At 43.4% G+C, this 20,021-nt stretch overlaps 1 protein-coding gene across 2 annotated transcripts in view; it reads right to left on the reverse strand.

Moving 5' to 3' along the window:
• Positions 1-1,367: 1,367 nt before the first annotated feature.
• Positions 1,368-20,021, reverse strand: part of SPRED2 (sprouty related EVH1 domain containing 2) — a 126,470-nt gene continuing 107,816 nt past the window's right edge. The window contains exons 5-6 of one of the 2 annotated variants that reach the window (XM_085852863.1): positions 17,413-17,562; positions 1,368-6,708 (exon numbers count right to left, since the gene is read on the reverse strand). In XM_085852863.1, coding sequence (XP_085708989.1) covers positions 6,058-6,708; positions 17,413-17,562 — 801 coding nt within the window. In that variant the 3' untranslated portion in view covers positions 1,368-6,057. Of the gene's footprint in view, positions 6,712-17,412; positions 17,563-20,021 lie in introns of both variants that reach the window. The other variant, XM_085852862.1, reaches the window with a different exon arrangement.

Consider the following 20,021-nt stretch of genomic DNA (forward strand, 5'->3'; position numbering starts at 1 on the left):
AATTGGCAATTTTTCTAACGAAGTGTATTTATTTAAAGCAAAGCATTAAACTTAACTTTTCCTGCTGTTTGGACCATTATATTGAGTGAAGAGAGATTAAAGAATGTACAGAAAGTGCAACTTCATTGGGCAAAACACCATGCTCTCTAACCTGCTTTTGCAAACTATGGCGATACAGTCTGCAGTGGTCCTTATTTTCGGCAATCATGTATGCAGTAAGGTTTGCTTCTTACTGTTTTGGGCTTTCATGACAAAATATTAATATAAACATCAGATTATAGTTGCTGCAATATCATGTTGGTAGTTTCTGCAAGCAAAGAGGTATTTTTTTGGTGCTACAAGTGTCAAGTGAAGAGGGTTATTTTATGCTTTACACTGTTTTGTGCGATCTGCTTTCATGCAAACTATTAATATAAATATACTAATAGTTGCTGCAATATATTAAGTTGACAGTTCCTAAAAACGAAAAAGTACGGAGACAGACGTGGTGCAAATGGGTACAGATGACTCTCCATGGGGTGTGTGCGAGCCTGCATGCTTGGTTACGGGTGTGGGTTTCACAAGTGTGCAATCTGAACATTATTTCTTTACTTTTGGAACATTCCTAAGTTGGGCGCTTCTTCATACTTTTCTTTTAAAAACTCCCTTCTTTCGCCTTTCCTTTCTTTTCTAAAAAAATTATTGTGTTCCTGCACTTGTAATATGTAGACTGCAGTCGTTTCAAGCCAAACACGTGCAGACAGTTGGCGTCCCCTTTGGGTCGGTCCCGTTCAGTGTTCCCATGTAATCACATGACTATGGTTTCCCACATTCAAATCCCACATACCATATGTTCATGTTAGGCTGTCAGAATGGCCGAGAGGTACACGCACCTCGAATCTGTCAAGCCTGGATTTGAATCCTGACCCAGCTATAAACTCTCATCCCGGTGTTTAACAGGCAGGGTGAATCATCGATGTGTGTGTGCTGTCCCTCCGATGGATGTTAAACTGGGCGTCCGTCTGCTGGCATTAGTTGGTGGGCGTTAAGGATCCCACGATGTCCTTCATGAAAAGTAGGCGATAGAGCTATCACGACCATCGTGTCCAAATTCCAAAATCCTGCCCGAACTCCGACAGGGAAGGCAACAGCAAACCAAGAAACTGTTTTGGCAGCATCGACGCTCTGTAAAAAGTATGCCACTCCTTAATCAGAATTAGACGGTTCATTTTTCCATTGTCTCCTGACGTTTGTGTAATTCAACCTGCATAGTATACTGGACTCTTCTCACGTCCTCTTTCCCGCAGGAGATTTATGTCCATGTTCCTCATAAAGATTGAGAATCAATGAATAAAAATAAATAAATAAATAAATAAATAAAACCCAACTTCAGATAGTAAATAAGCGTTTAATGTTTGCACAACTACGCTACATGTACCTTTACACGTTTTATACAAAGAAACAGTTTTACAATCACAGATCATACGAAATAAACAAATGTACAATTAAAATAGAAAATGGAGAATTTGCTTGATCCATGGCAAAAGGATATTGTATTCCTTAATACGGATTTGCATACAGCACCATAAAGCTAATGTGTGGACACATCTGTGTCCAAAAGCAGCTTGCATGGACAGACACAGGTTCAATGATCATATGTACAACCCTTATGGACACAAGACAAAAATGGGATGCATCGTACAAAAGCTACATATATGTCACGTACTATTACTCAAATACTTATTGTGCTTGTACTTTTGATCATGCACAAAATTCGTTATAGGGCTGTCCACTCCCAGATGTCCACCGGATGTTGGTCAACATTTCATACGAGCAAGAAAAGAAACGACTTTTAACTCGATACAAAAATATACCTTGAATTATACAAACGTGCATCGCTCGTCGTGTGACGATTACATGATCAAAATGGCAGCGGACTTTGAAAATAAACGCTCAAGAATACCGACCAAAAATGCTGGAATGGCGTGATAATATTACTCGGAGGTGCAAACTGCATGTTGTTTAATTATCTTCTCAATACGGCTGGACAAAATTATGGATACAAGATACGTGTCACGGCTCGTGTACAAAATATCCGCAGTTCAAAAATCCAATATATAAATAGGCGATATCAGTATTTTTTTTTTCTTCTTCTTAAATGTACCTGACATCAGAAAGGGGAGTGAGGGTGGTCATGACGTCATGAACTACAAACATAAGACTCACCAATGAGGAGTAACAAGTAACCAATGAGGAGAAAGTCATGATGCTGAAAGCATTAAAACATGTTTAGATGCGATTGTTACGGAGGTTGATAGAAGTTTCATTTGATTTTAAAAGGACGTTCTATTACAGGAAATGTGTCAAAGAAACAATGGATTGGCATGTCATATGAAATATGGTCGTGACATCGATCCGTTTTGAAATTGGATTGGATAAATAAGTCATCGGTGTTGTTTTACTTGGTTTACCGAATGACAGGTAAAAGCAGCAGTGTTGACAATTTCACCAATTACTGGACTTCCGGATGCCAGAACCCACAGATAGTGCTCCAAAGGCGTAAAAATGGGGCTTGAATATGGAAAGATCACTGTCGGGGGTTACTTACATGTTGTGTCTGAAAATGTGACAAATTGTTAAGCCCTTTCACAATTGTACCCCCTTTTCATACGCAATGTACAGATGGACCATTTCCTCCAGCACGTGTCTATCTTAAAAGTTCCAAGACAAAGTTTCAAAAAGTGAAACGACAACAAATCATGTGATCGAGTCAATCGATCACAAGGCAGATCCACCGGGTTAGCATCAAACGGAGAACCCTCATTTAGTACCAGATCAACGCATGTTCATGAGCTGAATAAAGACCGCCTATACAATTCGTAATTTATAACTTCATCAAGGCGAAACAATCCCAGAACGTCCAGTTGTTGCAATTTTCTTAATGGCAAAACATGGAGTCCATACCACAAACATGAGTTACAAAGGAACGGTCAAGGTTACAAAACAGGTTGAAAAGGAGAACATTCGGAAATTATAAGTTTCTATGATAACAATCTTGTCGTGCTTTATTTATCAGCAAGAAGACAGGACAAAACATCCTTTTAAAATACCCCTCACAATATTTATATATCTTTTTAAGGAGGCGATTCATCGACACGAGAAAACTCTCCGATTGGTTTACACCGCAGTTTTGGTTTCATTACAATGCAAGACGATCAAAATGTAATCTTAAGAGCGAGATAGTAGACGCTTTTGGAAGAAGAAAAACAAACAAACAAACACACAAACTCCAAATGTGCCATATTTCATTAACCGGTGTAACAAAGTAATGATTGAGGGAATTCCCTGCCAGTGAAACGAGAATTTGAGAATGCTCCAGCGTGCACTCGATCCACAGCAATTACACGGATGTGTTGGACACGGTTACGATTGGTCCCGTTTGCCCACGAAACCTCTGCCAAAACACCGGGGACGTCCTGAAGGACGACGGCAGGGGATGGTCCAGACACCGAATCGCTTCATTTTACAGCTGCCCAAGCCAAGGTGGAAAAATATAAAAAGGATGAAATTACCCTATTTGCTCCTAGCACTTGTACAGACTTGCTCGATTGTATTTCAAAAGAAGACTTGCAAGAACAGCAAGAAATATCACCTGACCTTCAACAAAACAAACAAAAAAAATAATAATCTGAAAATAGAACATAATGGATGTAGTAAATTAAACAAATGCGGAGCACTTCTAAGGTCAAAGTTCATAAAGAATGAATGCAGAATGTATTAGCAGCACCAGAAGGAAAACCATGGTATGTAACCGTATATGCTACATATACTATGGAAAGATCACAAAATAGACAAAATCGATAAAATCGACGATGAGTCCGACAATTGAAAACAAACAAACAAACTCAAAACGCATGGACTGACAATCACGTTCACAACTTAAGTGTTTGTCGAATAAATTTGCTTCTATAATAATAGATGTTTTTGCAAATGAATGAGCAATTTGAACAAAATCAGTGCATTATTTATTTACATTAAGGAAGCAAGACGTGTGCCTCATTTTAGCAGGTTTGAAAATGTGATCTTGGACGTTAGCTGCCTCGAGAAGACGCCTTCCCGCGCCTACCTAGCGCCTTCTACAGATACTTTAAATTGTTCAAAAATACCGGTTTCTTAACCACGTTAAGCTCTGCTTTCAAAATGAAGTAAGGACGTACAAAAAGGGCTTTTCTCAAAAAAATATTTCCACAGTTTTGCAAGCACGTGTAACCATGCCTTAGGAGGTAGCCACGGCGGAAATGAAGAATAACTGCCTTGGTGTTCACCTGCAAAGATTACTCGGGAGGAATCGGGGAAACGATGGCATTTCTAAAGTGCCGAGTTGAGCTTTGCATCGGTGTGAAGGTGCAGTACCAATGATGGCGGGAGAGGGGGTAGGGGTGGGGAGGGCAGGTGTCATATTCAGTGCTTTCTTGAGATGGAAACATTTACAATTCACAAACCTCAAAGTTCAGAATAAGACAACTTAACAGAAACAATGTAGTGGAACTCCTTTCAACGACACCCAAACTGAGACGGCTACCTTTCCATCGCTACGAGTGTCGAAAAATATGACATCATATTCCCATCTATACTCATCGGTGCAAGTGTTGCTTATGGAAATATCAATACAAGTGAAAAATAGAAGAAAAAAAATAATTCATCAATGTTCAACAAGACAACGAACCATGACAGTTTTCCTCCGATCAGTACCTCGAGAAAACGGCACACATCAAAAACCAATATACAGTACATTGTCAAATAATGCAAAAACCGAAACACAAATCGCGTAATAAATACACAAAGAAGCAAAATAAATAAATGGAAGGACAAAATAAATACAATGCATATGATGGCGCATGTACACGATTAGGTCCGTACCTGCAATTCCGCGTTTCATCGCCTCACTGATCAAAATACGTACAAGTTATTGGATTAACGCAAAGCAAGTGCCAGAGGATGAGGCATCATCTAAACATGCTGGGGGATCAGCAGGGTACGAAGTGTTTTCTTTTCCAAATATCGCCCGGGAATTCCGTTCGGAAGGTACCCGCTTTCCCACAAAGACAAAACTGTGACCTCGCACCCCAACCCTCGATGCATTCTATTCCCCGACAGCGTTGATTTTCATTTCAAAAACACTTGTACAAACGAGTATGCATAATAGGAATACGATGTCATTCCTTTTCCGAAGATACATTCTTTGTCTCTGCATCTGTGCCGGGGCGAAGTAAGGGTACATAACTTGATGAAAGGATTCATTAGTGTTACAAAACCAGTAGTGAAAGGGTGTCCTCATCTTCGAATGTCATTGGGTGGTGTGAAAGGCAATCATTGAAGGGGCTAAACGGTGAAAGTCTGAACGCGAGCGTTGCAGCCATTTTGAACCGTCTCAGTGCTGCCACCTGTCGAAATTTCATGGCGATAAGAAGGAAGTAGCGGAATGTGCAAACAAACGCACGGAATTCGGTTTTATCCGAAACCACGTGATTACTTTTTAAGAGCCATTACTTTTGGGGTAACCCTCTTATTAACCCAATGGCCAAACTAGTTTTAATGTAATAGTTTATCGAGAGTAGTACTCGGGTTAGGTTCAGTTTAAATGCAGCAAATTGCAACTTAAATGAGCGGATACAGAAAAGGCGTTTGTGTTGGATGCAAAAAAAAAAAAAAAAACACTGCCACCCTCGATCTTTACGATTAGCATGTTCGTAACCCTGTCAGATAGTACTGTGGTTGGGCTTGAGAACTTTCCAACACTGTAATCGGAGTAATTAAACAATAAATTTATCCCGACATGGAGGAGGTCGTTCTGTCGGAGCTCCACTGTGCATATGCTATGAAATAACGTACTACTGTATTACTGTATGTTACCGGATGAAGAAAGGAACAAAATGAAAAAGGGATGCAAGAAAATAACTGAGAGCAAACTAATCCAAGGGACAACACAGATAATAAGATGTTCCACTTGCCTCGGAACGACGCGCAAGAGTCAGAGGAGGGTTAAAAAGCCACAGTTCACCTTTTCTTGGTACCCTTTCACATGGCCTTGTGCAACCCACCACAACATCCGCAACGTACGCCACAGCTATAGCAGGCGCGTAGTGGAAGGTAGCAACACATACAGGGTGCTATGAGGGAAAGGGCAGCCAACACAAACCAACGCTGACAGGCGCGCCCGTCGCCCGCCTCACCGCCGTCACACGAGCAAGGGTCCGTGTACTCGCCCTCGGGGTCTGACATGCAATGGTACAGGACGGTTTCTGCGCACAAAATGCAGCTCGCACGCTCGATGCATCGGTACACGGGGTCAGGTGCATCTGAGCAGCGCCTGCGGCGGCCTGACCGCACTGGGTCGAAAAGTTCCCCGCAGTAAACGCAGCGAGTACGAGGCAGGGGTGCCGAATCCTCAGGACTCGGTGAATGGTGTCTTAAACGTCCGCTCAGGTCGTCCTTGTCTTCTTGCCGTGTTGCATAAGGGTATGTATAGTCGTGTTTTTTGACGACTGTGCCGAGTGCAGGTCCTGAGCTGGGGTCCTGCGTCTTCTCAAAGTCACCATAGGAGCCCCCATCATCAGTTTCGAGTTCCTGCCGACAAGGCGCCGTGTGCCGATAGTCTTCATAGCCACGTCGCAGCCACCGTTCCTCAAGAGGATTCATACGCTCCACATGCTCCTCAAAACTCACCACCTTCTGTGTGACAATAAGAATTATGATCAACGTAAAAATGCTGTTACTTTCGTAATAAGGTGTGTGTGTGTGTGTGTGTGTGTGTGTGTGTGTGTGTGTGTGTGTGTGTGTGTGTGTGTGTGTGTGTGTGTGTGTGTGTGTGTGTGTGTGTGTGTGTGTGTGTGTACAAATGTGTTGATTAATAGATTGAAAAAAAAGGTGCAAGTGTATACACCAATCATAGGAGAATAACAACCGAAATTGATGAAACTTATGCACTCAATCACATCAAATGACCCCAAAGATGACCTCGAATGACAGTGAAGAGTACAATTAAGTAACTGTACATTCAAGGATGTGCAAGAGCAACAGTTGATATGAAAGCATGCCTCCTTCCTCGGCCCATTGTGCAATTCCACACTCCATACCACCACCCCCCTCCAAAGCCCTTTCCTGAAGCCAGAGACAGTTGGTAAAGTGTCTTTGGTAGATCAGAGTGTGTGATCCACCAGCCCGAGAAACTGATCGACAGCAAAATTAAAGCTTAATTATCTGCACATAAAGGTAGACAGACAACTCAAAATTATCCCATTATCCGGAGGGAGCAGTGGGGTGGGAGTTCAGAGGGAGGGGTGGGGTGGGAGTCCAGAGGGAGGGGTGGGGATGGAGGAGGGAGGGAAGGGGACCAGGCGTTTCCAGGCAATGCCGGGTACCTTTTCTAGTTGTACGTAATACACATCATTCTTGACAAATGTCTTTGCAATTCTTGTTAAAGTACACTGATGTTTCCTAATGTCTCTGTCCTGCTTGTCATTTACGTTGAAGCTTTTTCCTGCACCTGGAATAAATGTTAAAACGTACATCGATTGATGTCCACCGACGTCTTTGTCTTGCACGTGATTAATGCACCGCGGGCAGGTTGGTGGTCTTTCTGTCTTCCACCATCTCCTCTCCGGCCTCGCACCCCCTGCTCTGTCTGAGATATGTCCCCCCACATATTTCCACAGGGCGCTCAAGGTCCACCAGCAACCCCCTGCTGGTAAAACTACCAAAATCAAGAATCACTACTCACCTTCACTCTTTCATTCCTCTTTTTTCCCGCCTTTGGAACAAACTCCCACACTCGATTCAATCCCACTATTCCCTCCATGTCTTCAAAACAGCTGTTCACCACCACCTCTTATCTTCCCCCATCCAGAACCTCGATCTTTTCTGCCCCCACTAATCCACCCCAAACCCACTTCCTTCAAATTGCCTGCTTTCCTTCCTGAAAGTCCCTGTAGTGTCCATCTTGTTTACCCTGTGTACCCTACCCCATCCCTCTCCCTTTCACAGATCTCCTGTCTCTGTTCCACACTGTTTTTTTTCATTCCATCTTCCACCCCTTGTCTCCTGCTCCCCTTGTTGTGTGTTTGTGTGTTCACTATCATACGAGCCTCGGCATCGTATACAAAAAAAAATGTATATATATATATGCACAAGATCCCTCCATCAGCCCTAAATCACTATTAAAAAATTAACAAATAAACGAGCAAAAAAAATCTCCACTCACTGCATCTTCTTCACTCTCGAGATGTCAAAATATTTTTTTTAAATTGGATGACAAATCAGCGCTGGCTGCATCAAGGTATTTGCACTCACCTTTAACTCGTCACGCCTGGGTTCAAACCCTGACCCAGCTACAAATGCTCAGCCTGGTCTTTCGCATTCAGGGCATTTCAACGACGTGTGCTCCGCTCCCATCCATCGGAGGGACGTTAAGTTGGAAGTCTGCCAACACTGGTCGATCGTCATTAAAGATCGCACAGTCTTTCGTGAAGAGTAGGCAGGTTGTCACCAGCACCCTCAACAAATTAGCAAAGTTACAGTGGCCGAGGGTGGTCCTGTATATGTTTTGATGTGCCCCGAGTTACTCTTCATTTTCTTTTGAACATACCCCGGGGTAATCCTTACTATATAATTCACGGACTGGTGTTTGTGGGTTTGTTTGTCGCACTACTCCTCCTACAGTCCTGGGCCAATTACATCCAGACTTCCTACAGAGGATCAGCATGACCTCAATTGATGTATAGGGGTGTTGTTATCTTTGCCTGTGGTCTTAGGGGGGTGAGGGGTGACGCAAATTCTCCACATCAGGTCAGGTATGGGAACATGTGCCATAGCAGCGCTTCGCTGTGTCCACTTTCCGCCGGTACTGCAGGGGGCCTCCGTCTGGCCATCCCCCAGGCAGATGCCTGGCCCATCCCCATCTCCTCGAGATATCGATAAACCTGCTGCAACCACGAGGCATGTGTTCGTCCCATTGGCATCCTCAACTCACGAGACTCCCTCGCTGAGAGAATCTGGTGAGCAGGATCAGCGTCAGGAAAACGAGCCACATGTCCATACAGCCGCAGCTGACGCTCACGGACCATGCAGGTAACAAATCTCACTTGAGTCTCTCTGAGCAACCGCTCGCTGGACACAAAGTCTGACCAGCGATAGTCAAGGATTCTCCGAAGAGACCTGGTACCAAAGGAATTAAGTCTCCACATAAACATGCATCATGTTGCGCCTCCTCCGGGTGGGGGAGGGTATGACAATAAATCCACAATTTACAGTTCAGTATTCCTGTCCCCACATTTCCCAGTGCAGTGAAGTGTTTTGATTTATAAGCAGGAGGTATATTTTTTGCTTCATGCATCTCACCTGGGTTAGTTTTTCTTGTGTATACAGAGCCGTCGGTTGTTGATACACTGCCCAAATAAAGCCATGCGTCAAAAGAACGTGTTGCATGCTTGGAACAACATCGCCCGTAGAGTGGGTACTCTGCTAAAATAACAAGGACAAATGTGTCCAAGAACCGCGTCCTAAAGGTTTTGTCTGAACTAGAAGAAGAAGAAGAACTAGAAGAAGAAGAAGAACTAGAAGAAGAAGAAGAACTAGAAGAAGAACTAGAAGAAGAACAAGAAGAAGAACAAGAAGAAGAACAAGAAGAAGAACAAGAAGAAGAACAAGAAGAAGAACAAGAAGAAGAACAAGAAGAAGAACAAGAAGAAGAACAAGAAGAAGAACAAGAAGAAGAACAAGAAGAAGAACAAGAACAAGAAGAAGAACAAGAAGAAGAACAAGAAGAAGAACAAGAAGAAGAACAAGAAGAAGAACAAGAAGAAGAACAAGAAAAAGAACAAGAACAAGAAGAACAAGAAGAACAAGAAGAACAAGAAGAACAAGAACAAGAACAAGAAGAAGAAGAAGAAGAAGAAGAAACAACAACAACTTCCGATATTTCATCACGTGCCTTGACGGAGCCAATAGCGAGACCCGTCATGGGCGATCGTTATTCATGACGAGAAAATCGTATATTTACGAAATTACAATACATTAAATGGAATATTCTTTAAATAGTGACGTGAACTTTTCAAAACTTTAAAGCAAATGTCCGAATATATTTAAAAGTTCATGATAGACGCTCTCAAAAGGCACCGTCAATGCGAGGATGTGTACAGGTGTTTAGTATTTAAGGAGATCCGGATCCTGTATGTAAAAGAGCCGAGTCCTAAAGGTTTTGGAAGAAGAAGAAGAAGAAGAAGAAGAAGAAGAAGAAGAAGAAGAAGAAGAAGAAGAAGAAGAAGAAGAACAACGCAGAGCTCTCTTAGAGCCACGTCTCGCTACGCAAAAAAGCATGCCTCGCTACGCGGCTAAAAAATATAAAAAATTAATTCAAGGGTAAAATTTTCCGACTTGGCAAGAAGGTGGGAATCAATAAAAAAAATAGGCCACGCCCCTTTTTTGCATCAATGAAAGTAATGATTTTTTATTTTTTTGGCAATCCCTATCAATATGCATATCAAATGAAAGCTGGTGATGAGTAAAACACAACTATCATGTATATAGTCATATACTGACAGCTCATATTAAAAACAAATAAACCTATAGTTGTGATTTAAAATGAGAAAATGAGTGTTTTTAGTGTTTTAGTGTTTTAGTGTTTTAGTCAACTAGCGTGGATCAGCTCGCTATGCTCTCCTCCCCACACGTCGTTGCAGAGATTGACGTCACAGATTTGCTGTGTTGGCATGATTGACACCAATCATAATACAAACATTGTTTTTCCACAAATGCATTTGTAATATTGGTGATATAATACTTATTTCAAATTTATTTGTGATATAAAAAGGTCCAACTGGTCTAAAATGGTGTTAAGGTCTTAGGGGTCTTTTTGGGTTATCTGTGACTTTGGGGTCTTCAGGGTCTTTTGGCTCTTCTGGGACTTTGGGTTTATCTGCGTCTTTTGGGGTCTCAAGGGTCTTGGGGAATTAATGTTCAAACAGGACGTGATTAATCGGCAAATAGTCTTCGTGGGATGACAGTGGGCTTCATGGCTTCATTGCCTCACTACCGCCTCACCGTGCTTTTCGTTTTCATGTATATAGATTTTCACACAATTACGACACATGTCAACCGTATGTCCATACTATGTATGTACGTGGGCAAAAGGCCAAACTATTTACAATTGGATTTATATTGTTGGTTATCATTTCCATTTGGGTTTTCAGGAGGTGGGAGGAAGTTCTCCCAGAACTCAAAATCTGCACCTCCTTCTTGGTAACGGATCGTGATTCATGAACCAAACAGTGAAGTTTCGTTCTCATCGCCTCGTTCCAAAATCTTCACTGAAACTCGGACAGCCTCCACTTGTAGCTCGTTTGGAGTGATATTCCCCGGAATGATTTTTAAATACTCATTGAGGGTTTTCTTTTATCATTTCCTGAAGCTCTATCGCTGGTATAATTTCAGCTTCCTTAAATTTACAGTGTACATCTGAAATTATACCAGCGATCACTTTGACATTTGCGAAATTCACAGCATGTGCCATTAAAATAAATAAATAAATAAATTTTAAAAGGCCATTTTCTGGAGTCATTCCACTCAGCACTAGTTCTTTGTCAGGACATAAATCTGTCACTTTGCTGACAATGTAATCTCAGCATAATCTGAAGTTTGGATATATTGGTATTTGATGACTAAACTGTGTCCGTATAAACGGGTAAAGGATTATCAGGTTGTCCTGTACCAAGTTATATTGACTTGGTTTTACATCTACGCATCCTTTGCCGATCCATCCACCTATGTATCAAACAAAGTCAAGTCTAGATGCACTTTGAGATGATTTCAGAGCTGAGTCCAAGAAACTTTCAGCGAGTTGTCCAAATGTTTTGAGTTCCTCGGTCCTGATTTTTCGAAAGGTTCGCAATAACATTGACTGTGCTTGCAGTTTCACATTTGGTCCGTCTTGACGGCTGGACATACTCATCAAGGCTCGTGAGTTCTTCTAGTTCCAAGACTAGACTAGATTTGTCATGAGCGCTTCATCACGAACCAGATATGATGATGGCACAACATCATATCAGGAGCGCTGTCATGTCATATCCTCTGATTTGAGCTCGGTCCAGTATCCTCTGTATGCCTGGTGTTGGCTTAATGGTTGGGGTGGTTGGCTTGGGATCTGAGGATCCTGAGTCCAAATCCCCATTGGCTGTTGAATTCATACCAGATGGGGTTGACTCTGCCTGTCATCTTTCCGAGGTCGGCAAAATGAGTGCCAGCTTGCTGGTATCCTGTGTCGGAGTGGCGACCCGTCCAGGATTGTGCCCAATAGCCAAGGAGACTGCTTCGGCAGCACCAATGCTCTGCACCAGAGTATGGTCCCAATGGATGGATGGAGTGTCATCTGTGACTGAGCATACTTTTGTTGCATTGCCTTCTTGCTTCCAGGTTTGTTTTTTGGCTCAAAGGTGTTACCGCCATGCGTTTTCAAGTCTGGACGGTGAATTGCGGCTCAGAGCTCGGTGGTCTTGTCAATAAATAGCTCCTGAAGGAATTTCAAATATAGTTCAGAACCAATGTCCTGGAGTCCCAGCAACTACTTTGTAAGTAATTTCATCACTCGTGATTTCTTGTATCAAAAAATGTTGTGTAATTTCGGTTCTGTAACTGTTGTGAATGGGTTTTCATGGGATTCAATATGAGCAATCATGGATGTGATACTCCTTTCACTCACATCATCAGTCTCTGCTCCACTGAACTCATGATTTACCATTAACTCATAACGGCTTGTCTGAATACCAGTTAGCCGTCTGTAGACACTGCTCACAGCCAGCATTTTGTGGTAGATCATCTCCCACTGTGCACCAAACTCTTTTGAGTGCTGCCTGTAATGCCCGAGAGCTTGCACTCAAAATCGGAAGAAAAAGTTAATGAGCACAACTTATTTTGCGTTATTTAACATTTAAAGTCAGCATTCTGCAACAAAAAGAACAACAACAGATCTAACGAATATTCCAACATCCATTCGGACGTGCTGCTCGAAAGCAAAAATCTATCAATACGTCAAGTTTTTCTTACATACAAACATCTTTTTGAGGGGGAAAATTGTAATATTTGAATTCTGTGAATCATAAGCTTGAATTTGATGTGCATATTGATAGGGGTTGCGAAAAAAAGTTTTCAAAATCATCATCATTACTTTTCTTGATGCAAAAAAGCAGCGTGACCTATTTCATTGATTTCCACCTTCTTGCCAGAGGTAGGAAAATGTTACCCTTGATTTTTTATTCTTTACCCCGAGGTGTGTTCTAAAATAAAAAGAAGAGTTACCTAGGACACATCAAGATGCATACAGGACCACCCTCAGCCACTAGACTATAACTCCTCTCCTGAATGACTGCTGGTGAAGGAAATGGCAAACCACCCAGCATGACCAAACCACCCATCAAATAACCCTTGTCAAGTGATTGCTTCAGCAGCTCCGATGCTCCGTCAAGAGAATGATACATTGATGATTAGGATGATGACAAGATGAGATACTTGCATCCTTTTAACCCCCCATATAAATATATAAAGGTGTATAAATAGCTCAGTGTGGCGTTTTGTGGGGCACAGTACCTAATGGAAGTAAAAATTATTATAACTACAAACAATTCTTTCCAACGTACGATTTACCTTTTCGAACAGTCACGACTGTTAGTTTATTTATTTATTTATTTATTTATTTATTTTAAACAGTCGCAATCGAAATAAATTGGAGTAATCCAGGGGGCGTGCTCCATTTCCATGAAGCTAACCATCACTTGCCAAACCAGGCATTCCTCATCAACGGCTTCAATGGGTCGCTTGCTTGAATGCTTAAGCCACTTAGTGATTCCACAAGCTGATTGGTAATGGAACACACCACTCACAACCTTGAAGCATTCTATACTTATCGCGTTCCCCACAGACTAACAAATCCGAGCCGTCTCATGAACGATCTTTACGCATGAACGATGTATCATGTATCCCATTGCCTGTCCGATTTTTCGAGTCGAAAGATTTTATGGACTGTACATGGATTGTTTATAACATATCTTGAGGCCTCAAGTGTCATTTCTTCCAGTCATGGCTTCCAGCGTGACATGGGATATTGCCGCTGACACCCCTACGACCCCAATTGTGACCTTTATTCGATGCATGACCGTATTCATAACGCACACTCGCCTCAAAGCTGTTCAGCCCGAGTTTGAATCCTGACCCAGCCGTAAACCATCATCCCAATGTTTCACAGGCAGGGTGACTCATCACTGTGTGCCATCCCTCGGATGGACGTTAAACTGAGTACTGTCTACCGGCATAAGTTGGTGGATGTTAAAGATCCCAGCGTCCTTCAGGCGAACTATTACCAAATTCCAAATTTGTGCTCTTACTTCGTGGAACGTGAAGCCTAAGCCGCTGGTTGGTGAAAGACTTGGGCCAAGCTTCCCACAGCCAACCAGACAAGAACATGGGAAAAGACAAAAGAAAAAGAAGATTAACCAACTGCCATCTACATGATCCATACCACTGCCACCCCCCCCCCTCAAGAGTCGGTGTTTCTAGTTTATTAAATGCTACATTGTACTTCTAGTTCACTCTGAACTTGGAATTATTTTGGATCCCTAAAAGTATCACCAATTATTCAAAACGGCACTCGCTAGAATGCATACCCTCCGCCAGGCTGAGCAGTTTACGTTTAGTATCCCACTGATAGGCCGGATCTGCATCCGGACTTCGTCCTTGTCACACACCCAACCGGTCCACCATGTTTTGTCATAATCCGTCAATAACTTTTTGAGACATCGTGCTGTGTGTATTGTTTTTGGTCCTATCACTCATTGGTGAAGAGTCACTGAAAAGATTTGAGTATTCGGATCTGGATCTTCACCAAAATTGAATCAATTTGGCCGTGTCAGTCGTCACACACCCAACCTGTCTCCCAAATCAAGTCCGAATCCATCCATAACCTTTTTCAATACCCTGCTCACATACAGACAGGGGCAAAAACATAACCTCAATTCAACTTCAGTGATGGAGGTAACTGCAGCATCATTCGGTTGGTGGGCACAAACAATCATGGCATAATGGCTTTGGTGATGCATATTTCTGATTGCACCCCCCCCAACCAACACTGCTACTCCTACGACTACGACCACTCCCACCACCCCATGTATTTCCATCTACTTGGTGGGTATGTGAGGTAGGCAGGGAAAGTTTTCTGCCAAACCCTTTCACGAACTGACTGGTCAAATCAGACACCGTGGGACCTTTAATGTCCACCAACAACCATCGCTGGCAGGTGGGTCCTCCAGCTTAACATCCCTCCGGTGGACGGTGCATACATGGATGCCTGTTACTGCATGTGAAACACCAAGATGCCAGTTTACAGCTGGGTGGATATTTGAACCCAGACTAGACCGTTGTAAAGTGAGTTCGCTACCTGTAGGCTATCCTGCCAGCCCCTTTATGATTACACAACAGGTAGGATGAATCCATCCATCCATCCATCCATCCATCCATTGGGTACAGAGCATCGGTGCTGCCAAAGCAGCCTCCTGGGCTATTTGGCACAATCCTGGACGGGGTCGCCACTCCGATGCAGGATACTCAAATGGCTCAATCATCCCAGCAAGCTGGTCCTCATCTTGCCTACTTCTGAAGGATGACAGGCTGAATCAACCCCACCTGGTATTAATTCAACAGCCAAGCGGGATTTGAACTCAGGACCCTCGGATCCCAAGCCCACCACCCAAACCATTAAGCCAACACCAGGCATAGTCAACGCTCCTGGGTTCGAATCTGGTCCAACAATAAACTGTCATCCTGGCGTTCCACAGGCCGTGAAAACAGTCCAACGTGACGTGACTCTTTCAGGCATCGCGGCAATTCCGCAATCGGAATCACCCGGCAAAGGTAGACGTCATGATACAGCGCTGAAAAGGTTTCAATAAAACACTGGCCAGATCTGGCTTGCCAAAGAAAGCAATAAACAAATTCTGCCTCGTGTGCTTTTCTGTCCAAAACGGTGCAAATCCGCATCAAGAGTGAAAGTTCCCAAAAACTCAAATCTTTCCATCACCAAACGAAGAAGCCCCTTTGGAAATTTTCACGAATTGTGTCTCTCATCTCAAAATTGAAACTTCGTTGATGAAAGGAAACACAATTCCCACCATAATTACTTCCCTTTTCCTCACCGTGGTCGAGGGAGAAGTCACTGCATCCGCAGCAAGCTGCTTCGTCCAAAACTCTTAACGTACACCTTGAGGACATCATTGCATACAACCGATCAAAGTTGGACAAAAAGTGAAATTTTGGTCGATTTTCTTTTGTCCATTCATTTTCACATCCCAAAATCACAAGATGACCGACCCAGCATCGTATGAACTACTTCAAACAGATAACGCATCGATGTATTATATCGATGACGTACACTAGAGGGCGACAGAGGTTTGAAGTGAGAATCACAAAAATGCTCAGACTACTTTCTCCCAACCTGCATTGACAAAGTGATCGCGTGGTCACGTCACGTGATCATCTCAGTAATAAGGATAATGCACATAGCTTTAGAGCCATTTTATCATTGATATCTTTTTCGAACAAATTGTTGGATAAAACGAGGAAATGTGAAGGGAATTTGAAGGAAAGGCGATGGGGTGGCAATGGCATGCAGCGTGTGCAACTCTAAGCTGTCTCGCCTGGGCTCAAATCCTGGACCAGCCATAAACTGCCATCCTGGTGTCTCACAGGTCGAGCGATTCATAAACACGTGTGCGCCATCCCTCGGATGGACGTTAAAACTGGGGGTTTCGTCTGCCGGCATTAGTTGGTGGACAGTAAAGACCCCACGGTGTTCTTTGCGAAGAGTAGGCGAGCTATCGCCGGCACCCTGAGAAAATTGCAAATTGCTGTGTCGGAGCGGCGACCCGTCCAAGATTGTAACCCTAGTCATAGAAACTGCTTCGGGAGAACAGACACTCTGTATAGTGTGTCGCAAGGTGCGTTTGTGTACACCAAGGTGGGTGTGTGCAAAATATATTTTTTTTGCCATCCCATCGCCTCCATTTCTCCACCACAGGTCTACCAAGGACAAACGAAGCACTTGATCAAAGTCTTGAGAAAAAAGTGATATTTTGATGGATTTTCTTTTGTCCATTTATTTGCACGTGTCCAAATTACAAGATGACGATGTAGCATCATGTTAGTTACTTGCGAGGCCAAAGACATTCCATTGTTCATCGACATTCAATGAGCAACAAATGCACAGTTTGTAATCACCTCTGCTTGGTATCTAAGTGGGCACAGACGGCATGAATGTACGCCGAGAGATCCTGAAGCTGCAGTTGAATGTGGTGATGAGACCCGGAGCACTTATTGCCTTTCACTCAAAAAGCTTACCCGAGCAGCAGGAGCCTCGACTGGAAAGTGCAGAGCATGGCGGTAGTCAGGGAGGGGTCCGTGGGTTGAAACCCTGCCGTGGGTCTTGCTCGTCTCCACCAGGCGAGGGGCTTCTTTGCGGCTCGAGGCCGAAGAGCTGTCAGTGTTGTTCTTGGTTGCACCATTGGAAAGGATTCACAGGGTGTTGGGAGGATGCGGGATTAAAATAAATAAATAAAAAAACAATGAGGGAGAGAATGAACACAAACTGAGCATTTCACAAGGATGAGCACTTTTTATATGGAACACAGCTTCAAATGGGAATAAAAGCATGGGCATGGAGACGCGCTCGTTCGCGCACACGCACACACAAATTGTTCATAGAGTACACCAAATAGACACGTGCACCTGTGTGTATCATTTTGCTTTCCGGGTCATTGTCTTGCTCGCCCTTTACCTTTCTCTTGGAGAGCAATTTATGGGGAGAATGGTGCAATGAAAAGGAAGAATGCTATCATCTATACATGTCTGAGGAAGAAACTGGCAAGAGCCATTTTCAAAAGCACTTTCCAGAGATTGTTTTGAGAGAAAACTGCAAGGTTCGGCACTTAGCAAAATAGCAGGGGCAGGTTCTTGGGTTTAACTCAGGCAGGTGTGCCAATTAGGGAATAGCTCACTGGATTAAGAAGCCACAAAGCCTCTGAGCGCCACTTTCACCTGGCTCGGCTCGACGTGCAGGCACAGAAATGTGATATGTGGCGTACTGGACTGCATTGTTAAAAGGTCATGACAAAAATGTATGGCTACACCATCCCGTCACCAATAAATAATAAAATATTCCCATAACCCCATTTAGTTAAAAGATGCCTTGGCCTTCGAGTAGCCGAGCACAAGACTCGAGCATCCGCAGAACGAAAGGTGTCGCCTTCAAAAGAGCGTCACGCATCCAATGACGACAAGGGTCGATGGGACTGTGGAGAAAATCTAAGCCTTAGTCACAAGGACCAATGGTTGTGCCGCCAACGTTCAAACATCCTGAGGTCTATGTAATCATACTGGCACTTCAACAAATGACCTGAAGCGCCAAGCTGAAGACTTCCCTATCAGTTGTACATCTTTGGAGACTTTCATGATCTGTTGTTTGGCTCGAGGCGAGATGCGGGGTCGACTGTAATGGAGGGTGGAAAAGGGGGAAGGGGAAAGGGGGGGGGGAGACGTGACGAGGAGAGCAATTAACTCTGCACATACGAGTGAGGTGCTAAAACAGGCCTCACTAAAAAGAACAGGTTTGCATGTTCGGAACTGACTCGCATTTGTAAAAACGCAAAACAAAGCGTCAATGTATCCTCTTCCTCGATCTGGTCGAGTTGAACAGTCATTCAGAAATAAAGAAAAATGTCTTCCATGGTGTGGTTCATGCAAAACTAACTATTTTGCATATAAAGACGAAAAAAACAAACAGAAAGCGCGCACACCACAGCTTTGTTCAACCACCTCAAAACACATTCTCCGTCCCCAAATACAGAGGTACAGGAAGTCAGGTAGTCTGGGCTCCAAAATGATGGAGATAACCCACAGACCTCATGTTTGCGTCAGCAATCAGGGCCTTTGCACAGAGCACAGCCCGCCTCGCCCTACTGAACGGTGTGCAAACATGTGCTCAACCACACTGACGTCGCTCAAACCAGGATGCAAATAAGGTTGATAGAGCAAAGTCAAAGGCAGGAAAGCAATAAGATAACAAAAATGTATTAAAAAGGGAAATGATTGCCAGATTGAGTTGTTAACCAAACTTATAGGCATCCGAGTACATTGTCTGCGATATCATTCTCAAATAAGGGATTCGTTGGAGTATAATTTGCGATACTATTTTTTGCAAGAGCTACATCATCCACCCACTGGCCAATCCACAGAAAAGCCAAAGTACTCAGCCACTTCCAAAACGACGAGACACTCCCTGAGCCACACCTCCTGTGCCACCCCTCACCCCCTGAGCCACACATCCCACCCCAACTGCCTCGACACAGCTTCATGAAGGCTCCATTGTGACTCTAAGTTTACCCCACACCGTAGTCAGCAACACAATGTGCATATGTTTTTACTCTGAATGTCTGGTGGCCAGGAAAGCCGGCCGTTTTGCAAAGGCAATGGGTCAGGGTAATCAAACGGGGAGCCATTTTCCCCCTTTTTTCACTTTGCCCTCAGACAAGAAAGAAGAGAAAATAAACATCGATTTAACCTCATCGCCTGGAACAGAAAAATCAAAAACAATTTGGAAAGCAAGGAAGTTTTACAAAGTGGCAGTTTTGATAAGAGAAAAGAGGAGAACTGGAAGTGCGACTCGAAAGTTTGCGGCGATCGACTGCGCGTGCCTGAGTTAAGGGAGGATGGCGTGGAGTGGGAATGACAAATGACGCACTTAGAAAAATGCAGACACTCTTTGATGAGGTTTTCAAACTCCATCGTGAAAAAGAGGCCCTCTGTCTAAAGGGAAGTGAAGGAAGTGGTCCTCGACAACAGTCAGAAAGACCATGGTGTCGACTGGTGAAAGACGAGCTCGAGGTACACAATGGGCCGTTTGAAGTCCTGCTTTAAACAAGTCCTCATGGAGCAATAACACTTGGAAATTT

Source organism: Eptatretus burgeri, chromosome 13 (assembly GCF_056783735.1).
Source record: "Eptatretus burgeri isolate ZD-2024b chromosome 13, Ebu_testis_v1, whole genome shotgun sequence".
NCBI classification, from domain to species: domain Eukaryota; kingdom Metazoa; phylum Chordata; class Myxini; order Myxiniformes; family Myxinidae; genus Eptatretus; species Eptatretus burgeri.